At 41.9% G+C, this 21742-nt stretch overlaps 1 protein-coding gene across 1 annotated transcript; it reads left to right on the top strand.

The window, feature by feature from the left end:
* Window positions 1–1081: 1081 nt before the first annotated feature.
* Window positions 1082–20281, top strand: PTPDC1 (protein tyrosine phosphatase domain containing 1). Its single transcript, XM_059480172.1, has 10 exons — window positions 1082–1155; window positions 10445–10537; window positions 13172–13343; window positions 14071–14151; window positions 14374–14492; window positions 15215–15352; window positions 16006–17210; window positions 17906–18091; window positions 18799–18909; window positions 19720–20281. Exons 2-10 carry the CDS (start codon window positions 10453–10455, stop codon window positions 19834–19836), a joined length of 2214 nt encoding a protein of 737 aa, XP_059336155.1. The 5' UTR covers window positions 1082–1155; window positions 10445–10452; the 3' UTR covers window positions 19837–20281.
* Window positions 20282–21742: the final 1461 nt, after the last annotated feature.

The raw sequence follows: 21742 nt of genomic DNA, 5'->3' as shown, positions 1-21742 counted from the left end.
TAATCATCAGTCACCCTGAAAAACGCAGCTCAGTCAGTCCCGCTTGAGGGACCTCAATACATAGGTTACTCCACACACTCAGCAGTACCTTTTAGATGTAGCTATTACTGCTTTGGGTTCCGGACTGTCACTGCACTCTTCAGTGGAATAACAAAAATATTAATGGTTACCTGATTTGTTAATAATCTAGGCTTCAGTGTTTTCTCTTTGCATAGATCCCTTGCTTTTGCTTTTCTCATTGACTTGGTTTTGGGAGTTCTTCACACCACTGAGCAACACGCAGCTTCACATCTGTGGAGGAATTAATCCCAATATCATGTGTACAAAATAAATGTGTTTGCACTTTTGTATTGCTTGAAAGCATTTTCAGGTTGTGATTCAGGTGGTGGCTGCCCCTGGATCCCTGGCAGTGCCCAAGGCCAGGTTGGACAGGGCTTGGAGCAGCCTGGGACAGTGGAGGGTGTCCCTGCCATGGCAGGGGTGGCACTGGATGGGCTTCAAGGTCCCTCCAGCCCAAACCAGTCTAGGATTCTGTGATTTTTCCATCTCTTGTTTCCATCAGTAGTTTGTGTGAGACACAGGGAGTACCTGCATGTCTAGGGCAAGATGAAGTGAGAGAGGGATACTGTGCAGGGCCAGCTGCTGTGGGGGTGTCACCTCAGGTACAATGAGCAATGCAGTCCTCTCCCGTGGTGTACCTGCTTGGCTTGACACATAAACTGACTGAAAAGCGTTTCTTCCACATGTTTCATTATTTCACTTCTTTGGAAATCCACTTATACCATTTGGACACCATAATGACTATTTTATTTTTTAATGAATTGTCTAGGAGCTGGGAAATCTGACATGGAGGAGATAGTTGTCTCATAAATCAGAGCTTTCCTTTTTCTAGCTAGATCTAGTTTAAGTGGTTCTACACTGTTTTCCTAGGTGTGTAGTCATCTTTTGCATTGTAAGTCCATTGAATGAACACCTGATACAACTCTTCAGTTTTGGAACTGTCTTTTGAATTGAAATTTTCATATTACACTGCTGCCTTTACCTAACATTTCACTACATTTTGTCCTTTACTGGCAATTTTAGGTAACAGTGGAACCAACAGGAAAAGAGAGACTGTCCAGAAGTAGAGATGGTGAAAGAGGACAGGGATCACAGGTGGGCTGCTGCTCTGGAATCTCATTAAGCAGCTAAATGTGTACATTTATCCCACACTTGTAACACTGCTGGTAAAGCTGAGGTCTGCCAAAGGCTTTGAGTCTGCTTTTGTGATTGATTTGTGGTGGTACAGCATTATGCTTAATGGACAGAAAAAATTATATGTGTCTATATATATTGATATATATATATATATATATATATATATATGTAAAATATCTAAAAGTAGAAATTCTTCAATAACATGTATACAGTTGGAAAGTTACACCAAGTTAAAGCTTCCCCTGTTTCAATACAGAGTTTCAATACAGGCTGAAAATAAAGCAACATTAATTGATTTTTGTGATCCAAACTATGAGAAGAGCAAAGAGCAAAAAGAGAAGCTGGAAATGCCCAAAGCCAGCTAGGAATCCGAACACAGAGTCTGTATTAAATGAAAATTAATCTCAGGTTTTAGTCAGCTTTAAGTTTTAGGATAATGTGATGTTTTGATTCTTTCTATGTACCACTGGAAACAGTGCATGTAGGCAGTGGTCAGACATTCTGATGAGGCAGTTCAGGCACTTTTCTGCCTGCCTAATCTGATAAACTGTCCCTAAGGTCACAGGACAGGTGGATTTGCTACATCTGCTGTGAAGTAGGCATGAGGCATCTCCTGCAGTGCAAGAGAAGCTGCCAGAAGCCCAGTGATCCTGTTCTCCTTACTTAAAATGCTTTAAATGGCAATCATAGTTCAGCAGAATTTTCCAGAGGGCTTGGGATTGTTCATTTTGTTGAAACAGGAAAATGTCAAGCCTAGAGACATGAAGATTGCTAGTTTAGTCATTAGCATCCCACCTACTCTGTGTATTCTTTCCTTGGAAATGGCAAATTATTCCACCCTGTAGGTTAATTCTCCCAAAAAGTCACTCTCAGTTAGCACAAGGCCTTGTTTTGGCTCAGACATGGTGGCAAGTCCTGTTTGAGCAAACACGTTTGGCACTGGTGCCTGGAATTAGCCAAACTCTGCAGAGCACTAGAAAAAATTAGTTCTTCAGCTGAACAAAGTCATTAATAGTGAGCAGTACAAATGTAGGAACAGATAAAGGAGTAGCCAGCAAAAGTCAGACACCCACAAGTGGGTACAGGGAAGCAGAGGCTGTTGCACCAGGAATCCAAACCCTCCAAGGATTAACCCCCTCTGGAATCAAATAGGTAAATAGTGTTATATTACCCACATGGAAATAAAACTTAGCTATGTCAGCTTCTCAAATGTGAACATTCAGAAGTTCCCCCAGAGAGTATGCTTATATTAAGAATTTAATTAATATTTATTAGTGATCTGAAGCTGCTCTTTGTTCTTTAGTCAACTAAAATGATGCCAGCTTCCTCCAGCTCCTCCTACAAAATGTTTTGCCAGATGCTCCATTTGTTAACACATTTTAGTGTACTGACACTTGGAAAATACACGTATCCCTTCACTCATAATTCACAGAATCAGATTTCTAGAGCCACTTCTGTAGTGAGTGAACAATGTGAAACCAAGGAGTGCTGCCATGGGGCTGTTCCTGCTCTGTGAATTGACCCAGACTGGTAACCAAGGGCAACCCTCAAGCCACAGCCCAAATGCAGAGAGCAGATTTATTTCACTCTACAATTTATATTCCATTCAGGCTGACCTCTGAGTCTTTCCACCCCACATTTCCAATACACATTCCTGCTGAAGGGCTGTCATTCCCAGGGAGAATTCACTGTTCTGCTCTCACCCACACCTGAGTGTGCCTGGGCAGGGCAGGGCTGCTGCACACCAGTGAGTGTGTCAGTGTGCCTGGGCAGGGCTGCTGCACACCAGTGAGTGTGTCAGTGTGCCTGGCATTGCACACCAGTGAGTGTGTCAGTGTGTCTGGCCTGCACACCAGTGAGTGTGTCAGTGTGCCTGGGCAGGGCTGCTGCACACCAGTAAGTGTGTCAGTGTGCCTGGCCTGCACACCAGTGAGTGTGTCAGTGTGCCTGGCATTGCACACCAGTGAGTGTGTCAGTGTGCCTGGCCTGCACACCAGTGAGTGTGTCAGTGTGCCTGGCCCTGCACACCAGTGAGTGTGTCAGTGTGCCTGGGCAGGGCAGGGCTGCTGCAGCAGTGGCACTGCCACACCAGTGGCACTGCACACTGGAAGCCATCACTTACTGATTTCAAAATCCATTGAAAAAAAATAAAGGTTCTGGAACTTCTCCAAATAGAATGCAATATATATATTATTAAAGGACTGACTTTTCAGAATACAGTCAGATGGTCAAGTAGCTGAGTAGAAAATGCTCCAGATACTCTTTTAATCTTTATTAAAGAGTGTTCTTGATTCATATTCTTGATTCATATTCTTTTTAAAATACCTACATTAGAGATGCCTTTCTGAGCATCTCTGAAGTTTCAGAAGGCTTTTTGTCTTTCACTGACAAATGTAATTCTCATCCCTTCGAGAGGACTGGTGCAGCTCTGTGAAAGGGTTCTTAATGTGAATCTGTGATCCGTTCCCACCATTAAGCATCTTGAAAAGAACAGACCTGCACTGGCTGGCTTTGTGGAATAAAGTCCATTAGCATTGTTGGAAAAATAATTTATTCAAGTATGTGGTAGATTATGTAATATCTGAATGAATAAATTTTATTTAAATATTTGCTGCAAAAATTATTTTGCAGAATTAGAGATAAAAGCTGGACAATGAACAGCAAGCAGTTAGCACCACACAGGCCTGGTGTATCACCTAATCCCCGCAGGACTCTTCTATTCTTATATATATTTTTTAGCAAATCTGTCTTTTAAAACCCTATTTGTGCTGAATCCTAATACAGGTTTTGCAGACTTGGGAACCCAAGGTTTGTCTATTTGGCAAAGTTTCTGGGAAGCCACATGAGTTCATTTTTGGAGATTCTGAACCCCCCAGTTGCAGCTGCAGGCTGGGGAAGCTGTGGCTGCTTGGCCCCTTTGTGGCTGAAACTTCCACCAGCACAAGAAAGGTGTGCAAAAGAGGGGTTTAGGCTCTACAATCTGTTCAGGTTTTTAAGTAGCCAAGGTACCTTGGTGGATTTTCCCAAATTGTGGACAAATATTTTGAAGTCCCATTTATTTTTTTTTCCCCAAAAAGCTTAGAATCACAGAACAGTCAGATCACATTGGATTTTAATTTTAAGGATACTTTGATTCTAAATAATTGGGAGGTTTTTAAAATTAATCCCTAGCTTCATTAATGGAAGGGATTTTTTAACAAGACATGCAGGGAAGTGATGGGAATAGATTAAAGCCCTTTTCTTCATCAGCTACTACTTAGTGCTTGAAATTGATTTTGAGATAAGATCTATTTTTAAGATAGAATAAGATACTGTATCCTATACATTGTTTATCTAGTGTTTTTGTTATGGTTTTGAGACCTTACTTTTAATGCAGTTAATTTATGCTTGCTAAAAATACTTCAGTGACATTCTGTGTTTTTACTGGGTAAGAAGAAATGTTTTATGCAGATAACAGTGATAGGCCCAGATAACAATGGAACATTTCTAATTCTCTTCTCATGACATTTCAAAATCAATGTATCAGTTTTACTGTAATTAATCTCACTTCTCAAAACTCTCTCTGCGGCTCTGTGTTGTGCATGTAGACACACAGATAAATACCTGTTTGGTTGTTGCTGGTAGGGAATGAGGTGCACAGGAGGAGCAGAGCTGGGAGAGTCAGTTATTAGAACATCAGGCAGTGCGGCCTGTTTGCCTCAATCCCTTCAAAGGCCGGGCAGACTCAGAAAGCACTTTAGGGACGATTATCTGCATAGTCCCCGAGGCACTCCCCGCACCGTTTAGGTTAAGAAAAGATCGTTGCTGGCTCCTCCCAGATTACCATCCCCGATCCGATTAGCCACAGGAAACACCAGGGGAATTCATTCAGCTTCTCTGTAAAACGTGACTGCCCTGCACCTGTTTCTTGTGGCTGATACTGCAGCTATGAAGGGATCAGCACTCACTCATTCTTTTTGCAGGGTAACAGGTAAGGTGTTACACTGAAATTACTGAAACTATTTAAATTTCTGTAAATTTACTATGATTTTGACTGTATTAGATATAAAAATCCTCTAACTCACAGAGATAATTTTTGAACTTGCACTCGAGTGCTGTCAGAATGCTGACAATTACTGACTATTTCATTCTGCATGTAGTCAGTGTTATGAGTCTGAGAGGCTCATGGTAAACATGATGTTCATGATCAAGGCTCTCAGAGGCAGCACTTTTGTTTGTAGAACAGTTAATCTATTCACTTTATGCCATCTCCTTGGTGAGTCTCTCGAGTAATTACTGCCTGCCAGTCTGTGCAAGGTAGTTTCAAATACCTTCTGTTAACTCTTAGGTTGGCACTGCCACAGAAAGAGGTGATTTAAATAACATGGCTCAAGTCAATGGAGAGACTTGTCCATCGGTTTAGCTTGCAGTTTCTTGCTATTTATGTCAAAAATCTATGAAAAGCAAAGGCTGAATCACCAAACCAGCACCTACATAATCTTTTAATGAATTATATTCTCTTGTCTCTTTTGCACATGAAAGAGGTTAGAGTCCTTTGTAAATATCAAACTTGATAATTAAATGACATCCATCTTTTACTAAGACAGGTGGGGAATATTTTTTCCCAAAGAGGGTAAGAGACATGTAGAAATAACAAATCTGTTCTGGTTGTGGTTCCAGTGGAGTTTCACAGCAGCTGTAGTATCATCCTGCTGTGTGAGTTGTGTATAACTAAACTAGATGAAAATTTGTTTACATTTTTACCTAGTCTTCTCTCTGCCCTTTATCCGTGTGTTTATTTGCTTTTCCAGTATTTTGGTGTTTTCGTACAGGTAGCAAACATTTAAATTTCAAATAAGTGAGGCTTTTTAAAGCACCTTGGGAATTGAGGTGTGTGCCTGCTGAAAGATGTGTGCTCAGTGCTAAAACTGCCTTCCAAACCATGGGTAAATTGTAGCTTAAGCATTCGTGAAATATCTGTTCCCAGTGACCTTTTTCACTGGTAAGGCATTAGAACAACAACCTCTGCATCTTGTTTCATTAATCATAATAATCAAGTTTAGCAAAACCCTCAGTTATCATAATTTTTTCACAAACATTTATAAATGTTTTGTTATTCCTGGCAATGTTAAAATTAGATAGTCTGTGGTAATTTAAAATGCATTTTCATTTACCAGTGCTTCCTGTACTAGTGACTAACCACCTCTCAGCCAATTTAGAAGATTTTTTGCTAGAAATTCTCATGATCTGCCAATCTTAAAGCATCAGATTCAAAGCCTGAATTAAGAGACAAGGTTATAATTTAGTAGCTCTTAACCACTTCACTAAATATACCCAGTCCTCACTACACTATCCTATTTTTACTTAGTCTTAATCATTGAAGTTATCTTTAGTCATCTGCCTGAAACATCTCCATTAGTGCTGTTTACAGGGTTTTGCATTTTGGCAGTGAAACTGTATCCCGTGTGATCTTATATTTAGACATTCCATTTACTTCTGTGGGACTGCTCTCAAAGCAAAGCTTCTCAAGTGCTTGCAGAATTAGGCCACAGGAAATTTGAAAGGTGTCAGCCAAGTGCTTAGGTACTAAGCTACCCTTGCCCCTACCTGCAGTGAGCTCACTTTGTTTCTTTAAAAATTTATCTGCTAGGTAGTTACTTACATATGACTGCAACAGGGAGAGAACACATTCACTTTAGAAGACAATAAAACAGTAAAATAATCTCAGAATTTCATGTGACAGGCCTAAGCATCAGCATTGCCTCTGTTGTGTGAATATATTTGAGGTTTAAAATAATTTTTTCCCATATATTGATATTTGAAATGGAAAACTTACTATATTTTTTATGTTAATACATACAGGTAATCTTTTTAAGTGTGTGGTCTGCTGTGACATCCTTGTTTGCCAAAGCCATAGGGATTAAAGATTTGGGCCCTCAGTATTCGTGGATAGGTGCACAGGGCACTGTGGGGAGCCTCACAATGGGATTACTGGCCATGCTGGCAGCTACACTGCCCTAACTGGAATCCTTCCAGCTGGGAATGCAAGCTCTTCTCTCTGTTTGAAATGTGTTCTGAAGGGAAAGGTAGCAATTGCATTTATTAAATAACCATCCTCACTGCCAAGATAGAGTGAGACCAGCATCTTCTTGTCTCCTCACTTTTGACTGTATAATTGTTTTCTGGCTGCTGCAGTTATGGACATTGCTCCTCTCATTCCAGTCTGGAGCAAAAATTCAGCCCAGCCACTGGAAGCCACTGCTTTTCAGATCCTGAAACGCCACAAAGAAATGTTTTGTGACAAGGCAGAGTTGTTGATTTGCAAACCCCAGTGCTGGTTTGCAGGGTGCCTCCTGCAGCCAGCTCCTGAGAGGAAGGAGTGGAAGGAGCTGGCACCCCCATGTCCCAGCTGTCCTGCTGCTCCCCCGTGCCCTTCCAAAGAGCAGGGCCTGCATTGCAGAGGAAAGGGCCTGGGCAGGGGGCTTCACTGCTGATAAAGTGGGTGCTGGGAGCAACCTCATCCACCAGGTGCCCACACTGCATCCCCTGCAGGAAATGCAGCCCTGCAAGTGTGCACAGCGAGTGGGGCACGACAGCTGTCGCGTTTCCAAATGCAACGTGTGAATCCAGTGCAACAGGAGACAAAAATCCCTTCTGGTAGAAATTGTTCTGTTCAATAGTGGGGGGAAGAAAAGGAACTCAAAACTGCAGACAAACATCAAAGCACGCATCAAACCCACACCTGGAGGGGACCTCTCGAAATACCCAGAGTGACTGGCATGAGGATTCCAGGAGATCCCTGGGGCAGCGTGGTGCTGCCCTTGCCCTCTGCCAGCCGGCAGCACCGGCACGTTTCCCGGGGTTCGGTGTCAGAGCCGGGCTGTTCCCGCTCGCTGCATGGCACCGCTGCCTGTGCCGCAGCAGAGGTGAGCTGCCCCGCAGGAGATGCCGCTCCTCTCACTCCTGCAGGGAGCCGGGATTAAGGGGCGGCCTCTTTGCTGTCATGGCAATAGGGACGCACGGCACAGATCGAGCAGCAGAGCTGGTTAAGGCGATACCGTGATTGCCCCAAGGTACGTGACTCACATCCTCAGGCAGCTCATGGCACCGCGACCTGCAATAGTGCTCCAGGCTGTGCCTTCGGCAGCTACCGAGCGTTCACGAGATGAGCAAAATGCTGAAGAGCGTCTTTAAAAACCAAGAATATCTGGTACAGAGGCAAAGCAGGAGAGAGCTGCTGCTTTAACCTAAGCACTTTACTTCTAGCATCCTTTTTATTGCTGCAGGAACACAATGCCCGTCTGTAGGAACATCAGCCCTGACCTGTCCCAAATTACCACCTTACACGTGTCTGAGGGAGTGCGGTGTAACTCAGCAAAGTCATTTGTCACAATATTGCTAACTTTTTTTCCCGAAGTAAATATAAGGGAATTGCTCCCATTGATCACACTGCGCTGTCAGTCAAGTTTTGCAAACTGAAAGGCACAGAAAAAATATTGAGGTCAGTTGGGCAGCACAGGAATTAGAGATTTGGTGTATAAATGAAATAAAATTGGTTAGACAACAAAGAAACAAAAACCTCACCTCTGCCACTTAGAAGAAGCTTGCTAGTATTTTTTCATACTCTAGGTATATTCTCTTCTGCATTAACCTCCGTCACGTCCCTTTCCAGTTAAGAGTTCTTATCAGCTTGATTCCTCAGTAAAAAAAAAAAAAAAAAAAAAGGAAATCATTTTAGATAGAAATATCCTTGATATTTAATCTCTTTTTTTTTTTTAATCATTTGAATATAAGGAAATAGGAGAACTAAATAATCATCATGGTGGTGATTTTGCTGCCAGTATGATATCTTTTTCAAATGTTATCTGGACAAGCTGTTAAGAATTTTGAAGAGAATTTGCTGAGAAATAGAAACCAATTTTTTTTGTTAATTCAGCGTTATTAACTCTAAAAAAGAAATTCTGGGGATAAAATGAAGTACTTTCTTTAGGTTCAAAGTTTCCTCTGATAATGGAAGCCATCACTTACTGATTTCAAAATCCATTGAAAAAAAATAGAGGTTCTGGAACTTCTCCAAATAGAATGCAATTATATGAAGGCAGTTTATGAAAGGACTGACTTTTCAGAATACAGTCAGATGGTCAAGTAGCTGAGTAGAAAATGCTCCAGATACTCTTTTAATCTTTATTAAAGAGTGTTCTTGATTCATATTCTTGATTCATATTCTTTTTAAAATACTTACATTAAAGATGTCTTTCTGAGCATCTCTGAAGTTTCAGAAGGCTTTTTGTCTTTCACTGACAAATGTAATTCTCATCCCTTCGAGAGGACTGGTGCAGCTCTGTGAAAGGGTTCTTAATGTGAATCTGTGATCCGTTCCCACCATTAAGCATCTTGAAAAGAACAGACCTGCACTGGCTGGCTTTGTGGAATAAAGTCCATTAGCATTGTTGGAAAAATAATTTATTCAAGTATGTAGTAAATAATGTAATACCTGCATGAATAAATTTTATTTAAATATTTGCTGCAAAAATTATTTTGCAGAATTAGAGATAAAAGCTGGACAATGAACAGCAAGCAGTTAGCACCACACAGGCCTGGTGTATCACCTAATCCCCGCAGGACTCTTCTATTCTTACATATATTTTTTTAGCAAATCTATCTTTTAAAACCCTATTTATGCTGAATCCTAATACAGGTTTTGCAGACTTGGGAACCCGAGGTTTGTCTATTTGGCAAAGTTTCTGTAGCTAATGATGCAGCAGAGATGTGCTTAGTTTGGTATAAAAATTGCTCTTTTTTGTTATGCTTGCAGCTGTTTTCCTATAGAGATAAGAGAAACAGAAGGGTGATCTTATACTGAGTAAGAATTTCCATTCAAGAGCCATGCAAAGGGTTTATTTAAACATCACAGACTGATGACTGTGTTCATATCTACAGCTTGCTTTATCTTTCTGTCAGATAGAAGGTTTTCAAAGCAGGACTTACCTTGTATTAGAAATAACACTAGAGAAAAAAATCTGTTTCTGCCTGGAGAGAGTGGTGGGTTCAGTTTTTTTGTTGGAGGAGAACCATGGCAGATGTGATTCCAAAGCCCAAGAGAGCAGTGAGGGGGCCGTGCATTGTGGACAATCTGTGTGTCAAATACCAGCCCATGCCTGACTGCCCAAATCTTCAACGACTCCATAGCCTCACCAGGAGCATGTGCCTTTATTCTGCCCATTTTGAGCTTCTTTGATTTTCAGTGATTATTCCATTGTTTCCACAGGTACTGCAATGGCTGCAGGAGTTTTGCTGCAAAATGAGCAACCATACTCTTCGCTGATAGAGAGCAGTGTGTATCTGGCAAATATGAGTTCAGGTAAGAGTTTGGCTCTGATGTGCCATTCATAATAAATGCTTAGAACAATTCTGGAAAAAATACCCACAAAATTTAAAAAACCCCAGAAATATTATCCATGTTTATAAATGTAAAATGTCTCTAACAAAACCAAACTGCATTATTTCATCAGTGTATCATGGTGATAATGTGTCAACCTTTTCTGTAATTTTCATTTTGTCAGGTCTCTTAATGGAAGAAACGATGTCATTTTTGTGTTGAGAACTGCCTAGCTCTCTGAAAATACAAACCTGCCTTCAGCAAAACTCACCTTTCTAATTTTTTGAACTTGTACAGATGCAATTCTTTCTTACCATTTTGTGTGAGTGTTTGTTTGCAAATCTGCTAGATTCAGTAGGAAAATAATGATGTGTAGCATTTAATTTTCCTCACTTCTATCTCCACTATCATTTGATATATACTGAAAAGTTTCTGAGAAGAGAAAGAGAAAAATAATTACATACAAGAAAGGAATATAGTGAATTAGAAAATATGTTTCACATTCCTTGGATACAGGTAGCACTTGAAATAGCCTTTTTCATGTCCTTTCTCTTCCATGCAACCCCCAAACTAAAAGTATATTTCCATGTTTCCTCACCTGCTGATACCAGTTCCACTGATGAATGACGAGTCAAGGTTTTGAACATTTTCCTTTCCTCACACGACATCACTGCTGATATTTCAGGCCTGGTACCCACAGCAAACATTGCCACGTCTCTGTAAGAGCTGGGGAGCAGCAGTCAAAGTTCAGGCCTTCAGTTCCTGGTCAGTGCCTGGAAGGAGCACATTTTTACCTGATTAATTTGTCCCAAAAGGGAACTTCCTCTTATGCAAATTCCTCTGTACAGGTTACTGGTTTTGTGGAACAAGAAGAAACACAAATGTGTTTTAGGAAAATACAGCAGGATTAATTTGTTTATTGACAAAGTTCAAGTGAATTTTCTTGATTTCCCCAGCCTTCCCCTTTCTGTGCAGTCTGATGCACAGACATTGGGATGACAGAGGCTTTTTACATCACTATAATCCCTTCTGTGCACAGTAGCTTTTTCAAGTGCTGCAATCTTTCTGGCCACCTCATTCCTGCTCAGCACACTGGAAGCAAAGTGGGAGGCAATTTGCCACCTCATACCTACCTTCAGAAGCCTGAAGCACTCAGCTGACACACCTTCTCCTCCTCCTGATCTGCTTTCTGTCAGGCTGCAGGGTTAACAGCTTTGCTTCATAAAAAAGCTGTGCCCTGGAAAAAAACCCAGCCCTTTGTTTTGGATAACAAATTGTGTTTTGTTAGATGTGAATGGTCCAGGCAAACAGTCTACAATTCATCATGTACGAAAGCAGTTCAGCAGGAACACACTAATCCCAGTCATTACACAGCTAATGATGCATTTTGGAGCAGCGAAGTGGAGGAGGAGAGGTGGCTGTGGAATGAAGAACCAGGAGGTGGGGGAGTATAATGTGCTTCCTTACAGATCTCTCAGGAGGCAGAGCCTCCAGCTACATTTTCATTGTTCTGTTGAATGGAGTATTTTGTGTCTTAGCGAGTTCTGAATGCCTGTTATTGAGCAGGAACTAAATACTCCCATTGTTCGTTACAAACATTTTGGTTGTTCCCAGCGCGTTTTGAAAATTACCTACTTGACAAGCAACTATTTTCATCAAGCGGTGGAACAGTTTGTCCCGAGCAGACGCAATCCCTGTGGAAAGGAGCAGCCCGGGGCTGGCTGGCAGCAGCGCCTGCATCCTCCGTTACCATGGCGACAGCTCAGCCCGGGGACCAGCTGCCGAGCGCGCTCGGGGATGCTCCGCTCCGCTCCGCTCCCGCAACTTCAGCGCTCAGCAACTTCCCCTGCGCTCAGAGCGCCCCGGGCAGCGGCGCCGGGCGGAGCTGCGGCCGCGCAGCCATGCAGCCCTCTCCCCGCCGGCGCTCGGCCGTCAGCATCTTTAGCCATTTCTTCCAGGGGCGGAGGCATTCCTCCTCCGATCCCCTTCTCCGCCTCAGCCAGCGGCGCCGCAGCTCCGTGGTGGAGCTGCTCTCCTCGTCCACGCAGCGGGTCATGGTGGCTCTGTCGTCGCTCAGCCCCGAGGAGCTAGACGCCACTTTTCCTGAAAAAAAAAGTAAAGTACTTTTCATTGAGACTGTTGGCAGTTCTGGGTATTTTCTCGGTATTACTATAGTTTTGTTCTGTTAACTGTACTTTTTATGTGTGGATAAAATAGTGGGGTTTAATTTTCTTCTTGTATTTTGTATATTCTGTTTTGTTCACTGATTCCTTATTCAGGTGTTAATACATGCTTTTTACTCTAAGAGCCCAGTTATAAATAACAGGTAAAACAGAAGCTCACATTCATGCATACTCTGAGGACACGGTTAACTATATTGATTTCAGGTTAAAGAGGACCGTGACTTTTTTCAGCTGCAAAGGATGTCACTAACCTCTAACTTCATCAGACTAAATACCTGGCAGTAATGCAAGCGATTTTTTCCCCTCAGAATCCTTCCTTGAACAACGAGCCTGAAGTACACGTTGCATATTTTCTGGTGTTTGTGGCTCTGTCATAAGGCCGAAGGGGTGTTTCTCAGCGGGCTCCTGGCTAACGTGGCTCTGTGTGTCGCAGGGAGCTCGAGGCGCCCCACGGCCAAGTACACGAAGGTGGGGGAGCGGCTGCGCCACGTCATCCCCGGGCACATGCAGTGCTCCATGGCCTGCGGCGGCCGCGCCTGCAAGTACGAGAACCCCGCGCGCTGGCCCGAGCACCAGCAGGCCATCAAGGGGCTCTACTCCTCCTGGTGAGCGGCAAAACCGCCGGGCTGCTGGAAAACCAGCTGCCGGGTGGCACACGGAACGGGAGTTTGATCTGCAATTAGAACCTGACCTGCTGGCTGCTGGACACAGCCCAGGAAAGACAGTGAAAGATTCCTGGTGACTTACAGTGGGTTTGGGTCAGATCCAAAAGAATAAATACCTGTGTGTCATGAATTATTAAAAAGCTGTTCTGGGCTGCTCAGGATTAGGATGCAAATGAATTAAATATGTTAATAATACAATTGAAAAGTAAAAGCATTTCCTGCAGATGAAATAATGTGGGCATGTGTTCAGAAGGACATTCATGTGCAGCAAAAGTCACATGAAATATATCTTGACATTCTTACTGGGTTTTTTTTCTAACAGCAAATGCTTAAGCAGCATTTACAAACCTTAAAGAAATAAACAGAGATCTGGGTCCATATTTCTATTCAAAGGAATAGAAAGATTTCTATTCAAAGGAATTCTTACTTACGTCCTGGCATCTAAGCAGTTCCAGTAATTGTCTTTTGATAATGTTCCATCTGTATCAGTTTAATAGGATTTATCATTAACACTGTGGCATAGTAGAATTTTTAAAAGTAATTTCCAATTAATCACCAAGGTATTTCTCTGTTTCTTGAATATAATGATATTCTTATTTTGGAAGACTCGTACCCAGGAAATTATTAATGATAACATTATTATTTATTTACTTTTCTAATTTCTCAGGATAACAGATAACATCCTGGCTATGGCTCGACCCTCAACAGAAGTAATTGAAAAGTACAACATTATTGAGCAGTTTGAAAGGTAACAAGTTTAGTCATTATTTATTGTGAATATTACTGGTGTAATTCCTGATCCATTTTCTCTTTCAACATAGATTTGGATTGTTGATAAAGATCCTTTCATTTTAACGCTCTACAGGTAAAGATTTATTATCCACTAAGAATAAATATGTGTTTCAGAAAATAAGGGACAATGAGGTTTTGGCTGCCTGTAATACTTTGACTCATCTATTCCTTCCTTAAGATGTGGCATAAAAACCATAATTAACCTTCAGCGTCCTGGGGAGCACGCGAGCTGTGGGAACCCCCTGGAGCAGGAGAGTGGCTTCACCTACCGTCCTGAAGCCTTTATGGAGGCTGGCAGTAAGTGCCCTCCTGCTGTTGTTCCTCATTAATTATTGACTTTGACATTTAAGGATATTTTTACTTGAATTCCTGTGAATTAAACGCAGCTATGTAGGAAACATTGCACAAAATGTGAAACCTGGCAAATACAATGAAGAGCAAATAACACATTATTGAAGATTGTGTATTATATAGAGAGAGATGGAGGGTTTGTGTTCAGGTGTTTCTAAAGGAAGGACAACAGTTCGCTTTTTCTTCTGTATTCACAAATTCTGGTACACTCATGTCTTCTTACCTAGACTATAAAAGGTTATTTCATGTGAGGACACTGCTGCTGACCATATCTTTGTATTTTCGTGTTATGGTGAGAAGAAAGTGCCTCTCTGTAAAAAGCAGCTGCTGACTGAAGAAGTGCTTTTATTTCTGAAAAGAAAAATTGCCCTCTTTCTATATATAGCTGAGCAATTTTGCATGAATCACTGTTTTGTTACCTCTTTTACATTCTAGCTGAACTTGAGTTTGACAAATCTTTGCTAGCTTCGTGTATCTATCAAGTTTCAATAGCAAGCATACACTGAAATGGGAAAATAATCTCTTGCAAACAAGATGCAGTCAGATTTTAAGCTCCATTATGCAATTTTAGTACTATAATTTCTTATTAGTAATCTCTCCTCTGCAAATGGTACTACACCTTTCACATTTGGTGTGGCAGAAAATCACTGTCTCTGTTTTTATTTCAGTTTATTTCTATAATTTTGGATGGAAGGATTATGGCGTGGCATCTCTCACAACTATCCTTGACATGGTCAAGGTGATGTCTTTCGCCCTGCAGGAGGGCAGGGTGGCTGTTCACTGCCATGCAGGACTGGGGAGGACAGGTATGTGCCCTGTGCAGGAGCAGCACCAGGGTTCCTCTAGAAACTCCAACCCTCTCTGCTTATAAACCAGTAATAACTGGGCTGGATTCTGTGTCATTGCAAGATGAACCTCTATAAAACGGTTAAAAGTGCTAAACTACTGTGTCCAAATGTCCTCAATGGCTAGAGAAGATCAGTTTTAGTATATTAAAACCAAAGACCTGTAAGATAGAGAAGTTTTTAATCTGTATAATAGTTCCATTACATTCCTGCTTCTGGAGCAGAAAGATTCCCCTGGTACACTTTCTTTGTCCAGTATTTATAACATGTTCACAAACTGCCACTCACTGTTGGATTGGGTAGATTTGGTGGAGCACCTAAAATTTCATTTGCCCCTTTCAAGTCCTTTCTGGTTGTGCCCTTCCCTTAGAAGCCTCCATTACTCCCATGTTTGTGAATAGTGGAACTCCTGGAGAGGCTGTGGGGAGCTCCCACTGCAGTGCAGTGAGCAGCGCTTCACTGTCTCGTGCTTCTTCACAGGAAATTACGTTTCAGTAACAGCATCACATAATAGAGGACGCTCTGTCTTCACCTATATTAATTTCTATCCCGTATTTCCACTGAGTGTTTGAGTCTGAAAGTTCCTTCACTAATCCTGTCTTTGTATTTTCCAGGTGTTCTAATAGCTTGCTACCTAGTTTTTGCCACCAGAATGAGTGCTGACCAAGCGATTCTGTTTGTCAGAGCCAAAAGGCCCAACTCCATCCAGACGCGGGGGCAGCTGCTGTGTGTCAGGGAGTTCTCGCAGTTCCTGGTCCCCCTGCGCAACGTCTTCGCGTGCTGCGAGCCCAGGGCGCCCGCCGTCACCCTGGCCCAGTACCTGACCCGCCAGAGGCACCTGCTCCACGGCTACGAGAGCAGGCACCTCAAGCACGTGCCAAAGCTCGTCCACCTGGTGTGCAAGCTGCTGCTGGACCTGGCTGAGAACAGACAGGTGGTAGAGGCAGAGCTGCTGGACATCCCAGACCTCTCAGCTGAGATTGAGAGCACCGTGTCCCAGCTGGCAGCCACGGAGCTCGAGCGGGAGCTGGCCAGGCACGACAGCGACACGTCGGACTCGTCCTACGCCCACTGCTCTGCTCTCGACAGCCAGGACTCACACGTCTCCCTGGGACACGAGTGTGATGCCTACTGCAGGAGAAGGCATGTCGGATGCCTTCAGCCTCTTACTCATATGAGAAGGCGTCTGAGCTACAGTGAGTCAGACCTAAGGAGAACCGAGTTTCTTTTGGAACAGGATGACACTGCCTGGACAGTGCCTGCGCAGATCTTATTGAAGAACAAACCCAAGCAGAACAGTGAAGAGGAATGTTCTGCCACAGGTGAAACAAAGCCACAGATGGAGTTAAACAAAGAAGCATTAGTGCGTAACACGTGCACGTTCTGGAGCCAAGGGAAATTTGATTTGCATGGACGAAGGGACGGCTCCTGTCACAGAAGGAGCTCTACCAAAGAAGTCCAACGCAGCAGGACCTTTTCCTCAGGCCTGGCGTCCATGCACAATCCCAAGGAACCTGGGATGCAAAGGCACAGCTTTGCCAGTGAGACTGCTCACAGGAAGGACCACAAGACCAATATGTATGGCAGGAGATTCTATCTCTCTGAGGACTCTGACTCTTCTTCTTCCTCTTCCAAAGTGAACTTTTCCACTGGATATGAAAGTGAGAGTAGCAGAGAGTTGTCAGAGACAATTCCACACATTGTTCTGCAGTCAGAATTAAGTTTGGAAGCCCGAAGAGTTTTGGCAGCCAAAGCACTTGCAGATATAAATGAATTTCTGGGAGAGGATGAAGTGAAGCAGAAGGTAGAAATGTGGCAGGTAATTTTTAACTCAAACCCATGCTACGGGCTCTGCATATTTCACCTCAGTAAGTTCCTGGAATGGCAAACATGCCAATGGAGCTTTGAAATGGCACATTAGGATAGCAATTTATATGAGGCCTGGGTTCAGGTCTTTCACAGGCTGGCAAGATACACCTACACATTCTGGTCTATAGCAGGAGGGTGGAGGTTCTGGTTGTGTTCACTTTCCTAACTGGGGGAAATTGATGCCATTACCTCTGGCTGTAATGTGGCTGCTGGTGGCACAGAAATAGCACAGGCTTTAAAGGTTTGAGTTGGTTTTCATCAGTGTTTTCTTAGAACTAATCAGAGGATTTGTGAGTAAAATAAAAAGAATTTAGTGGAAACCTAACTGCTTAATGTCAAACCCAGATCTTCTTAGCAACATTTGCTTTGAAGTTGTAATGCAAAGCTGGTTTATGTATTCCAGTGGAGTATTGGGAGGTTCTCAGCTGCACTGCTGCTTTCATCCTTCTGTTTTAAAGAATCACTTGTATTACTGTTGATTAATGTTGATACTCTGGAAAAAAATACAAATTTTTTTGAAAACACTTTTATTGTTGGAACATAAGAGCCAAATACTGCAACAATCAAAGAGAATTTGGCAAAGGTATATAGATAATACATTTTCAGTTTTGTTTTGTTTGTTTGTATATTTTTTTTTGTTTTAAGAAAGAACTGAATTCTCAAGATGGAGCTTGGGATAAAATCTGCACCGAGAGAGATCCTTTTATCCTCTCCAGCTTGATGTGGTCATGGATAGAGCAGCTGAAAGAACCTATTATATCCAAAGATGACATTGACATGTTGGCAAAACAATGCACAGAATCCCAGGATGCACTCCACTTGCTGGGAAAGGTACATATTCAATCTGACAGTTCATTCCTTCACTTTGGGCAAGGGTTGCACTTTAAAAAAGCCACTTAATTCTCTTTCAAAATCAGAATGAGAATTCATTCTGCATCAAACTCTGTGAATTGTCTGGGTATCTCTAGATATTTTCTAGTCCAAGCGTCTTGCTCAAAACAGAGTTACCTAGAGCAGATTGCTTGTGTGACAAATGCTCCAGCCCCTTAATTAAGCTGGAAAAGGGTTGGGAAGGAACAACCCCAAAGATTGTTCTTCCTTTTCTTCCTCCTTGCTAGCACTGCTCAGTGTCTCTGCCAGCTTCCAGTGGTGACGGACACTGGGAAGGACAGAGAGAGGTACAAGATGGGGAAAAAGCCCTGAACATGCACAGCATTTTGGGCTGAAAAGATCAAATCTCACCCTTCCTATGCCAATTCACAAGGAAGGCTGCTGTTCATGGAGGGAATCTTGAAATTCCCAGAAATAAGGAGGAATTACCAGAGTAGTTGTAGCACTCAGGAGAGTTTTCCTATCGTGACTGAAATAATTATGCCGCGGCTCTTTGGGCTGGTGGAAAATTTGGGCTCCTGCACATGAAGTTTCAGCACAAGAAGGCACAACCTGGTATTTACACAGCAGTTAACAAAATCTGAGTGCTAAACTGCTTTTTATGGAAATATTTCTTCTGATGAGATGCTGTTCCTTTTCCCCACCAGGAGCAGTGTCAGACCATCCTTTGTATTTTACACTGTGTGGCGAAACTGCAAGTGCTGCCAGCTGATGTGGAGGAGGCCTTACTTGCTCGTGCTATTAAAGCTTTCACCAAGGCAAGTAATCCCAAATAACTATCCAGGATATTGTATTTACTTGGTTTAAATCATGAAGGGTGAAGCAATCAACAGAGGGAGGCCTCTATGAGAAAGGCTACAGTAATTCCTTCATGCTTCAGTGTACCTTATTTATTTCAGAGTTTACATTTTATAATACTCACATACATAAAGGGTTGGAAATATTCTCTAAAAAATTAAATTCCATCACTACAACCTTAATCCTGGAGTCTCGTTTTTCTCTTTCTGGACCACTGCCAGTTCATGGACATCTTCAAATTAGGGAAAAGAGAATTTTACAGGGTGACACTGACTAATCACCTAGAGTAGTTTCCCAAAGGCTTTGGTAGATTCTGTACCATGTGAATTCTTTCCATCAGATTAAATCACTTTCTGAAATTACACTGCAAGTCAGTTCTGTTCCAGACCTGTACCACAGGTTGTGAGTAACTAATTTCTGCTTTGGGCTCATTGAGTAACAGTGACAGGTGAAGCTATTGCTCAGCTCAGATTTCTTCTCAGATTCAGTCAATGAAATCTGAGCTTGAACAGAATGTTCACTGTGCTGTTTCTTCATCTCTTGTAAACCTGCCTGTTAAAACAATCACCACATTTCTCTTTCTTCTGTTTTATTTTAATGTCTAGTTAGCATAAAACCGAAAACACTTGGCATTAAGCACTCCATCAAAAACAAATATTTTCTTTGATAAATCTCAAAGCTTTTTTTTTTTTTAATGTTGTGCATCTACTTTGCATTTTGCTGTATGGCATCTCTTTAACAACTGAACTGAAACTTCTCTCTTTTATTAGACAAGCTTCGATTCTGAGAATGGGCCATATGTTTACAATACCTTGAAAACTGTGTTTAAACAAGCCCTGGAAGAAAAAAGGAAAAGGATTAAAGAAGGAACAGAGAATCCTCCTTGATTTCTACACAGCTCTGCTGAAGCATTAGATGGGCCTACCGAATTATTTTGCATATTCCAGCTACTGTATTTTGTGCTACCTGGCATGATCTACCTAACAGAAGTTATTAACAAATAATTTTATTTTTTTAGAGGGAGTTTTAGTGGCAGTTGTTCAGTCTACATAGTTTTAAAGAACGGCTCCATGTAACCATTCTCTGTAGCATTTTGTTTCAGGTACTGTTCTTTTATGTTGTCAAGGGTTCTCCTATTTTCAGATGTGTTTATTGATGTGGAAACCTCTGTTATTGGCAAGAAACATTATTGTCAAGTGACACGACTGCCATAAAGTTCAGTGCCATGATCCTCAAAGGTTTAATGGATTAATATTTATGTATTACATATGTTTACATTAATGATATTTGATTTCATTTTGCAGAAAATAAATATTGACTGCACCTGTGAAACTGCTTTTCCTTTCAGAAATTTTGAAGTGAGACCAACAGTAATAATGGAGAGATTCACAGATCTTGAGATCTGTTATAGACAGCAGACAGTATTTTTTTTCAGATCTCTTAAACAATTGTAACCAAAGTATTTCTAGAAGGTCTTGTAGGAGAGAAATGCACTGTGTTGAACAGTAGTCATCAAGCCCTAATTTAGACTTTTTTGGCTGAGAAAGCTTCAAACTGTTTTTAACAGAAAATTGATTGAGGCATTTAAAGTGCTTTGAATAGGAGTAAAATTTTACTTTATTAGCTAAATGTTTATAGCTTTAAGTGAAAAAACACTTCATCATGAAATCTTCATAAGAATATGATTCTGTCCATACTTACATCCAGCAAATACATAAAGAAGTGTGATATTAATCAAAGCCTTACTAGCTGCAATACACTTTGCCAAGGCATTCTTATCTACTAAAATAGAAACAGCTGGGCCAGCATCCTAAAACAGTTTTGGATTCCAGCCTTAGGATCTGGACTGGAATGCCAGTTTGCAGAATGAGAGGTTCATCAAGTAGTTAAACAAGAATTTATCCTATTCCAAAATATTTTTATTCGGTTCTGTAAATGACAAATTTTTAGAGTTAAAAATAGACCAGTTCAAATACAGGTAATTTATATATGTCTAAATTATTGGATGATTTTATATCAAATTCAAATTAAAACAGCTACTTTGGCAGAATCATCTTAAAATAGGAACACTTGAAAATATCACATGTAAATCACAACACAAATCCAGCTTTGCAAAAAGACAAGGCAACATGACAGGCAGTTCTGTATCAGCACTAGCAGTCAGGCTCAAACAAATACCATCTTCTAATGCCCTGAATGTCTTTTCTTCAGGGCCTGCTCTGGTGCCCTGCCATCTCCCACACCACAGTGGGATTCACATACTGCAGCCCAGAGTTAGGCTTGTGCAACAGTGAAATGGGTGTGCTCGGCAGCGTTGCTGGAGATACATCCCTACAGAACTAAAGAAAATGTGAGCGCCAAGCCAGGGCTTGAATAGGCACAGGAATTTTGGAAAGACGAGGACAGGGTAGCAGAGAACAATGTAAAAATCAGCTGAAAATAGGAGGAAATGCTGAAGGAGTTATTTGTGCACATTTGGAGATTTATTTTTCTTGGGTGCAAAGCAAAATGAAAAGGTCCTAAATGCCCGAAAGACTGGAAAAGTGGAATGTCCCCCATAGCAGAGTGTCAGACCTCTGGATCCTTAAAACAATTTTATGGTGGTGGAACAGTGGCAGCTTGAGCTGGTGCCTCTGGGGGCTCTGAACAAAGAACCCCTGGGCTTTGACACCCTCCCAGGTGAAGTGTGACAGTTTGGGGTATTGCTGCTGTGTCCGAGTGCCCGGGCACTGGCTGGCACCACAGGTCCCCAGAGCCTCTGCTGAGCCATCCCTCTCCTACAGTCAAGTTTGG

The sequence above is a fragment of the Ammospiza nelsoni genome, chromosome 11 (assembly GCF_027579445.1).
Source record: "Ammospiza nelsoni isolate bAmmNel1 chromosome 11, bAmmNel1.pri, whole genome shotgun sequence".
Classification (NCBI taxonomy): domain Eukaryota; kingdom Metazoa; phylum Chordata; class Aves; order Passeriformes; family Passerellidae; genus Ammospiza; species Ammospiza nelsoni.
Note: the sequence above shows the minus strand (reverse complement) of the source record. Positions and strands in the feature narration are given on the sequence as shown.